This window comes from Penaeus monodon, chromosome 1 (genome assembly GCF_015228065.2).
Source record: "Penaeus monodon isolate SGIC_2016 chromosome 1, NSTDA_Pmon_1, whole genome shotgun sequence".
Taxonomy (NCBI): Eukaryota; Metazoa; Arthropoda; class Malacostraca; order Decapoda; family Penaeidae; genus Penaeus; species Penaeus monodon.
The window spans coordinates 47895753-47905286 of record NC_051386.1 but is presented as its reverse complement, the minus strand read 5'-3'; the positions used below and the strand labels follow the sequence as shown (position 1 = coordinate 47905286).

The window sequence follows — 9534 nt, the reverse complement described above, 5'->3', positions numbered from 1 at the left end:
TATGGTTGATGATGGAGGAATATGTTGTTGCCTCTTCACCTTGATATTTGTTATTCCAGTATAATCATGATGGATAGAATTTACTCAAGTAGACCTTATGAGATTTTGGATTGCATTTGTAGAAAAACATCAGGATGTAAGCTTCTTTGCAAAAGAAAGGAATATTTATACTCAAGATAAGAATGAGATGATAAGGTGGATAGAAAGTTGCATAGAAAGTATTTTTGAAAATTAGATGAATTATGATTTCAGAAATAAGAATATTTAAGGAAAAAAGTTCAGCAGACATGAAAGAGACACATCAAACTAATTTTTTAATGTACTCCTAAATATCCTGCTTATAGGTAAATGGCACAGTCTGTCCTAGCAAAGCCTCACTCACACCAACTCTAGTCTCAAGACTAAGGATGCTGTGGAGGCACATATCCAAATCCCGCACACATTTTGAAACAACACCAGACACAGGTGAGGACAGCAGGTCTGTTTTCTGTTTGTCTTGTGGAATGCTCCCAAAAATATTTTTTGTCACTACAGAGATGTTAGAAGAATAAGTGAAATTAACCTAATCTTTTATTGACAGGCTTCATTGGTAAAGGAGTTACAAGACATATGAATCGTGCTTGGAACTATGTCATGAAGGGCATTGTTGGCACATTACTTCTCACAACTGTTTTCCCTCTCACTTGTCTTCTTGTATCTATGGGATCAATGGCAATTGCTATTGCTGCACCCTTCTGGTAAGTCCGAGATTCTTTGTGATTTATGTGAGCAATTTTTATTTAGGTAATGCTGAACTTTTGTTCATTTACTGCTAATGTCTACATAAATAGATAGTTTTTGTATGAAATTTGATATAAAACTTCATATGCACTATTTAAGAGAGAGAGAGAGAGAGAGAGAGAGAGAGAGAGAGAGAGAGAGAGAGAGAGAGAGAGAGAGAGAGAGAGAGAGAGAGAGAGAGAGAGAGAGAGAGAGAGAGAGAGAGATTGATTGATTGATTGCTTTTATAATTATATATTATATAATTGTATATATACTTTTCAGGGTACCTGCATGTGTTCTCCTTACTCACATTGTGTGCATAATCATATATGACTTGGACTCACCCACGGGTATGAGGAAGTGGAGTCCAGTTATACAAGCAGTTGGACTTCATGTCATCATTCTGGGCATCTTGCAACCAGTACTAGCATTCTTCACTGCAACAGTTGTTTGTCCAGTATTTGCTGCCATCGTTCTGCTGTGTAAGAATTTTTGTCTTGAATACATTCCATTGACTTGTATGAAAAACAAGAAAAAAGTGTATGAAAGTAAAACAGAATCATATTTGTACAGATCAGTCTTACAAATAAGTATGCACTTAAGGAGTAGTGTTCACATTATACAAAAAAATTACATATTTTAAAATTTCTTGCATTTCTGACAGATGGATTGATCCGTAGAGGATTACGACACTTTTGGGATACAGTAATGTTTCATTCAGTTATCAAGAAAAGGGGCAGAATCCCAGCTTCTGATAGTTTCCTGGTCAAACGCATTGCTGGACCTGGGCTTCACAACAACTTCTTCTATCAGGTTGGTTTACAGTTTGCTTGCACTGTGTTGTAAAGTTTGTGTGGATTTCATTTAATTTGTATGGTATATTTAATGTTCCAAGTCTTATTACTTATTGAAGCATATGAAAAATGCAGTAGTCTGGAAGATGCCACATTTATGCTGTTGGCAGAATTTGTTATCTTGTTGTTGTTTGCTTGCTTAATGGCCTGATGCAGTAAGTCTCAAGTAGGGTATTCAGGTTATCAGAATAGTGTACTGGTAATAGAAATAACATGAAATACTTACGTTATTATTATTAGTAGTATTAGTATTGTTTGGGTAACTGATCAGTTATTTTGAGTATTTATTTATTTTTTTACAATTTTTTTTTTTCCAGATAAGCTGTGAACAAGCACTGGCAGCATTTGAAGCTAGACTAGAAATGGATGAGTTAGCTGTCTACCAAAGAGAAACTGAAACAATTATATATAAACCCCTTGTTGAATACACGTGAGTATGAGAGTGTAAAGCTTGTCAAAGGTACTGTTATGCATAATGTGGTCATCAACTTTGTTGAGGGTGACCATGATAATGATTTCAACAACAGTAACATTAATGATGATAAGGCTCTTGATAAAAGTAATGACGGCAGTATTGATGATGATATTAACGGCTGCAATAGAAATAATGGTAAAGGCAAAGATGGAGATGATTATAATACTTCTTATCTGACTTACAGGGATTATGTTCAGCGATGTTTTGGCCCCTTCAGTGGAGTCATTGGTAAAACTGGCAATTACGAACGAGTAGAGAAAGAAGTAAGAGATCTAAGCTTCACTTTGCAGGAAAAGATTGACAGGCGGAGACGAGACTTAACACTTGGGTTGCCTCTGAATGTTAGGTAATAGTGAAGTTGTTTTTCTGAAATATTTAACAATTTTGTTTTCATATATTTTCTTTCCAGCTGGTTATTTTACTCTACCTCTTCTATCCCCTATTATTTTTCTTTCTGGTATTCTGTTGTGTAAGGGTTTCACATGAACCATTTACTTCAATATATGAAACCAAAGAACATGACTCCCCTTTCAGATCAAAGGTGAAGCTCACAACTCGCGACCTGAAGTTGGCTTTGAAACAGGCGACAATACTGATTGAAGACTTCTACCCCTCGCATGTCCTTAATCGCATTGTGTACCAACTGGGAGCAGAATCTACTGAGAGTGACATGGGAGCTGTGTTGAGCCAGCTGGATGCTATCCATGGTAGGAATGCATCTGGTCCAAAGAATGTAGGAATTCTAGAAAGGAGTATTAATAAGTCGGGATCGAGGAAGAGTGGACTACATGAATCAAAGTTTGCCACAGTTGAAGAGTGGTGGGATAGCAAAGGACTAGCTGTGGGTGAGTTATGTTGTAGTCCTGTGTTTCATGCATTTATTGTTTATCCTGTTAATAACTACCTGAGCATATGTGTTATATTAAGTTAATCCTGATTTTATTTTTTACCAGGTGACTATGCTGGGTTAGCATCATTGATATTCACAGAGATATTTAGTTCTGATTTCCTCACGCCCATGGAGGAAACTGATACTAGCTTTCAGATGGAGGTATGTCTAATTTGTTTTGTGTGTTTTATTAGTGAAGTGAAATGAAGTAGGGCATGGTGTTTTGTTGTAGATAATTTATTTGCGAGATCTTATGAAAAGAGATGAATCTTGTCTTTATCATATTTGCCTGTTAATCTTTCTTATTTGATTCCATTTCAAAGTTGATGTTATTTCTATAGTGTTTATCCTGTTTATAAGTTGAAATGAGGATTTGTTTCAATTTTTATAATTTCTACTATCTTGAAATTTTGGATGACTGACATTTGATTGAATGTATATTTGAATATGAGTTGTCCCTTCAGGTCCATGGGGTAAGCTTGGCGAGATATACAGAGATGATGCGCTGTATGCCAGATAGACCTGACCTTGATGAGAAGTTGACTGTTCACACACCAAGAGGAAATATACAGGTAAGTAGTTGATTGTAGTTACAATTGTATAGTTAAAGGACACTTAGTCTTCCATGATTTATGATAAATGACTTTGACCCTGATGCCAACTGCTGGTTGGTCTTTTGGATGAGTTTCATATTATGCTTTGGCTGTTTGGTTAGCCCAGACTCTTGGACTTGGGTGCATTGTGCCCACTCCTTGCCTTTCACTGCCAAAAGTAAGAAGTAATGCAATGTTTTAGTTAACATCTGCTAGTTATATGTTTTAGTTAACATCTGCTAGTTATATCTTGCCAATATGACATGTGGGTGACACTGAAGTTACTTTGAAAAATAAACTCCCTCTGTGGTGCAGCTGAAGTTGACTAGGACTACATTCCATCTGCAGTGAAGGGTTTGGGAGTTCTGTGCCAGATTATGTTTAAACTTAGTAAAATAATCTTATATTGTGCATAAAGTAATAATCCTTAGTCTCATAATATTTTTAGAATATATTTTTAATGATACATTTGTCTCCTTAAGATCTATTCAGTTTATTTTAGGAGTATGGACAATTTTTTACCCTTTCCCTAATAATCAAGTCATCTGGTTGGAATCTATTCTCCAGGTTCATGCTCCTTACCTAGATTTAGCAGCTTTCACTCCACTTGTTCGCCACGGAGTCCCAACGCATCGCACGGGGAAAACAAGTCTTGCGGCACGACTCTCTCTTCGCCTTAATCTTGGACGCAGGATGGGTAAGATTTTTGGTAAGCATTAGCTAGATCTGAGTTTAACCCCTTAGGGACTTTTGTCTTTGTTTATTTTGTGAATTCACTCCCTCCCCCCTTTAAAAGCACTTGCTTTTCACAATTTGTACAAAGTATGTGTTGTGAAAGACCAGATTGAGTTTTATTGAGAAAGTGATTGTATGAATAAGAATTTTTTAATAATAATTTCCCCCTTCCCAGTCCCATACACTTGTGTCCTCATTAATATATAAACCACTTGCTGAAGCAATATCTATTAATACAGTGACATGAATAATGTACATATGATTGTCTCCCATTAAAATGGCATGTAAGACAATTGACTTTAAAGTGACCCTTGCAAATTATTAAAACAATACATTGTCCCTCTGGCATAAATGACTTTGGACCTTTGAAAGGTTATGAGTTTATCCTTACGGGGTTAATTTTAGTGTTGTCCTTTTTTCCTCTCTCTCTTTTTTTTCTTTTTTTTTTCCCCTGTGCCAGTTCACATCATTTTGACTCTTCCCTTCTCCCTTCTCATCACTCCCTTTCCCCTCCTCTTTCCCTTTTCTCCTTTCCCTTTCCCTTTCCCTTACCCTTTCCCTTTCCCTTTCCCTTTCCCTTTCCCTTTCCCTTTCCCTCTCCCTCTCCCTCTCCCTTTCCCTTTCCCTTTCCCTTTCCTTTTTCCCTTTTCCCTTTTCCCTTTTCCCTTCCTCTTGACCCATTTCACTTTCTCTTGCTTTTTTCCTCCTCACTTCTCCCATGCCCTCCCTTCTCCCTTATACAGAGATGTGTGCTGTATTGTTGTCAGCAGTGTGTATGTCAGGCTTTGCAAGGTTTGATGTTTGAATTCCATTTAGTTGTTTCTTTATGTTGTATATGTGTTATATGTGCACGTTTGATCAAACAGGAGCATGCATATTAGTTGTTGGTTTTAGTGATATTCTTTGGTGACTTTCCTTGTTGTTTCTCGGGAATTTGATGAATCTTTTTTTTTTTCTTGAATATTTTGTTTATTACTGTATTGTAATTGGATATGTAGATAGTTGCTATTCATATAGCTAATTAGTTGTTTTTGTATGTATGTTCTTTTGTTTGCATGTGTAGTATGTACATTTTAAATCCTTCTTTGTATCAACTGGTCATGCATGCATTCTTTGTACCTGCATTTGTGTATTTGCAACTTCATATAGTGTCTACAAAATTTTGCGATACATTTGAAAATATATATACTTGAAGTACTGAAGATATATCTTTTAAAATGATAGGCAAAGGGAAAAACACAGAACCGTGCTAATTTCCATTCCTCAAATGTTTTGACAGTGAGTGGCTGCAGAGTTCCTGAGAAGCTCCTGATCCCTCCTCCTATTCCCCATCCAGCACACATTGCTGTCATAATCCACAACAGAGAAGCATCTGAACCCATTTCTCTTGATGCTCCACTTACTCTGCAGGTTTGTTTTTTATTGTTTATATTTGTTTCACTTATATTTGTAGCTTTAGAGTGTAGTAGAAATGAAATGGTGATATTTTTCATAACTGATAATTGTTGTAATTTTATTTGGTGAATAGTTACACGAGAGAGGCTTACATTAGGGTGTCTTTTTAAGAAGGAAGGCAGTGAAGTAACCACATCATGAAAACAATATGTTATGGATAGAAATGTTATTTCTGGAGATCTATATTTTATAAAGGAACTAAATTTTGAATGTATAATATATATCTGTATCTTTAAATTAAGTTCTCACCAAAAGCAACTTGAGGTTGAAACTAACTGATGTCTTTCTCCAGGTGATCCGAACTATTGAAGATTCCCCCCATGTTGTTGCCACTCTCTCTCCTGTTTCGCTGGCTGATGATGGCACCCCAATATCTGATTCTCGATCCTCCACAATGTCGCATGACCAATCACTCTATGATGACCCATCCTTGTATGATGGGCCCTTTAGTAACACTTCACGATCAGGCACAGCAGATAGGAGAGGCAACCGCTGCTCACTTGGACGTTCCCGCACTGCAACCCTCGAAATGACAGCGACCTTGGATCGTGTAACTACTAGGGACCAACGCACAAGTCTGCAGGAGTACAATAGGTTGGTGTAATTGTTAATTTTTGGGGGGTTCTTTCTTTGTTTTAAATTTGATTTTTAAATATGTTTTTTTCACCATCAGAACACCTAATTGTGTATGAATGGTTTGTTAGATTTTTGTGTCATATTGAATGCTTTGACTGTCACATTACTTACACATTCATTATAAGAAGACATTTTAAATTTGACAAGGGTCCTGAGACTGAGACTTGGAGATATTTTAATTCATATGAAAAAAGAAAGAAAGAAAGACAGGATAAAAACAATTCAAATAAATGTTTACAGATCTAGTACCCTGGAACTAACCCCAACCAGAATGGCTCAGAGGCTGGCAACCCCACTACGCTCTTTACTGGAAGGCCAGCGACCTTTTACAGTGTCCCTCAACTTGGCATCTGCTGAAGATGTCAGTCTCGAAGTTGAAGAGGAAGAAGAGCAGCCTATCCCTCTCCAGCCACTCACTCACTCCACATATACCACAGCTGTGTGATGAAATGTTATGAAGGAAGTGCAGGTCCCTCTCCAGAGGCTTACAGATTTCTTGTGAACCCAGATATCTGCAGACTCAGTTTATCTCATATCTCATGTGATGTTCGTTGCTACCCTGTAGAATTGAGATAGGAGTAGCTGATCTCTTTACCACATACCCACTGTACCTTGTGCTATACTGTTGTGTGAACATAGGAAAACTTAGAGAAGAAACTTCCCTTCAGTCACTTCTTTTCTCCATATACATTCTCATATAGAAGAACAAACAACAACAATAAAAAAACAACAAAAAAACATAAAAAATAAAACCAAAAGAACACAAAAAAAGAGGCAAGGAATACATTAGTTCTTTAATCCTCTTGGGCATGTGAATCACTGTGGGGAGCTGAGGAAGACTGAGGTAAATTGATAGCTTGCACACTTTTTTTTTTGCTTATAACCACCAGGGCCTAGCTAATAAATGGCATTAGCAAGGGAAATGGAACACATATAGGAAAACAATAGAAAGTGAACAAGTCACGCATTCAAATAAAAGTTTGGTATTTTGCAGTGAGACTTAAAGGAAATGCAAATAAAAAAACAAAAGCTCTGGTAGTGTCTTATTTTCGTTTTCTATTTGTTTATGTTCTGTAACATTTGAACTAATGGATATTCAGCGATATAAGAAAGTTTTTTGTGTAACAAAGTGATTATAATAAACTGCCATTGCTATGCTCATTGTAGTGGGTTAGTATTAATTAATACCATTTAGAAAACATACACACAAGGAAATTATTTTCTAAATACCATTTTCTAAACAGAATGCTCCTAACCAGGCTAAGGAAGAAAGAAAACGACACATATCCATACAATATGTAAGTTTCACATATTCCATGCTTAGATGTCAAGTCTTTTTTTTTGTTTTTGTTTTGCATAATTTAAAGTGTTTCTTATTTGATGCATAATGAAAAGTAAATTTCCAAAGTATGCATTGATTCGATTTGCAAAAATTCACCAGTGGAAAAAAATATATATATATAAAAAATAAATAAAAGCAGGAAGAATACATAGAATTGGCTTAAGATTATATAAATGTGCCTCGGTTTTCACTATCAGTGCATTTGAAAGTTCTGTAGGTTAATATGAAAAGTATTATTAGGAAAACTGCTAGCTTTAAGATTCTGTTTAAGAATGAAAAACATTGATCACTATTTAATAGGGAATACTATTTTTTTTTTCAAAGATTATATTGTGGATGGATTTCAATTATTGACATTTTATGACTTTATTTATATTTTTATGTATTCTAAAAAATAAATTATTGTTAATACTTTCACATGAAAATCTCATAGCTGAGAAATATTTTGCACTTCATAATAATGCTTATGAAAAGAGCAGGAAAAAAAAAAAAAATACATATAGCATATGAATATATTTAATCACAACTTCATGATATATGTATCAATCACTTTTATTTATTTATCACAATGATGATTCTATTACTATCATCACTATTATTAATATTGTTTTTTTCATTATTCTTTATTATAACTTTCTTGATATCACTGTTATCACTGTTATGCTAATAATGACCATTATTATTGATGTTATTCTCAGAAACAGTAAAATTATAAGATGAAATATAATAATCAGATGCCTGAACATCATTTAGGTGCCACCAAAATCTTGATTCAGATCCAAAATATAGAAATATGTTTTTTTCAGAAAATTAGGTTAGTATTAGTGAACTTCAGTACCTGCATAGCACTCAAATGGTCATTGATCCACCATTTTTTGTATGCTAGGTTAGGGTCAACATTGTCAAGTGCTGTGTTATTTTTATGCACCGGAAAAGGATTCCTGTGTAACGTCTTCATGGGATTTAATTTATTGCATCAATTTTTTTTTTCTTTATTCTTGAAGTTTGTGTTTTCTTTTGGTCTGGAAATGAAATAAGTAATATGAAGGAAAGATGAATAAAAAGAAAAAAAGAAAAGGCTGTAGATTCAATTGTAACAGTCTTTTACGATACACGCCTTTGATCTTTTGTGATATGGGAATGTTGTCCATAAACAATATTCTTTTTATTACTATTATAAAAAAAGAGAATTTTAATTTAAGTTGCAGAGATTTATTCTGGACAGTCATTTTTTTTATTATTTGCATAGTTTGAAAAAATGTTATGTTCTTCAGGTATGAACTTGAATGAGAAACAGCCCAAAATTATTTGTAAAAATTCAGTCTAATAGAAAAATAATTACAAAATTGATGTAAGTGTATAATCTTCACATCAAGATGAGGAGGGTGAATATGCAACTTAGTGAAGTTGCTCTTTACAGATTGCATAATTTTTTTTCATCTTTACTTTAAATAAATTGGTTTTATTTATATGCTGACAGTTTTATTATTGTTATTGTTATCATTATCATTATTATTGTTATTAATATATTTTTTTATTGATTATTATTTTTTAAAATTAATATCATTATTATTTTTTAAAATTAATATTATTATTATTTTTATCATTATCATCATAATTAATAGTATTATTATCTCTATCATGGTTATTATCATTTTTATAATTTTAGTGTTAATATGATTATTATTTAGTTTTTGTTGAATTGTTATTATTATTATTATTGTTGTTATCATTGATATTATTATTATTATCATTTAGTCTTTTTTCACTTTGTATTGCCTTTTTATACTGAT

The 9534-nt window shown here is 34.1% G+C and overlaps 1 protein-coding gene across 3 annotated transcripts in view; it reads left to right on the top strand.

Moving 5' to 3' along the window:
• LOC119573262 overlaps positions 1 to 8225 on the top strand; it is a 155495-nt gene extending 147270 nt beyond the window's left edge. Inside the window, exons 16-28 of one of the 3 annotated variants that reach the window (XM_037920417.1) lie at positions 345 to 465; positions 581 to 737; positions 1045 to 1244; positions 1427 to 1575; positions 1934 to 2046; positions 2276 to 2437; positions 2626 to 2936; positions 3045 to 3142; positions 3445 to 3552; positions 4141 to 4270; positions 5588 to 5718; positions 6056 to 6357; positions 6640 to 8225. In XM_037920417.1, the coding sequence (XP_037776345.1) occupies positions 345 to 465; positions 581 to 737; positions 1045 to 1244; positions 1427 to 1575; positions 1934 to 2046; positions 2276 to 2437; positions 2626 to 2936; positions 3045 to 3142; positions 3445 to 3552; positions 4141 to 4270; positions 5588 to 5718; positions 6056 to 6357; positions 6640 to 6844 (2187 nt within the window). In that variant the 3' untranslated portion in view covers positions 6845 to 8225. Of the gene's footprint in view, positions 1 to 344; positions 466 to 580; positions 738 to 1044; positions 1245 to 1426; positions 1576 to 1933; positions 2047 to 2275; positions 2438 to 2625; positions 2937 to 3044; positions 3143 to 3444; positions 3553 to 4140; positions 4283 to 5587; positions 5719 to 6055; positions 6358 to 6639 lie in introns of all 3 variants that reach the window. The other 2 variants (XM_037920407.1, XM_037920425.1) reach the window with 2 other exon arrangements.
• The last annotated feature ends 1309 nt before the right edge of the window (positions 8226 to 9534 follow it).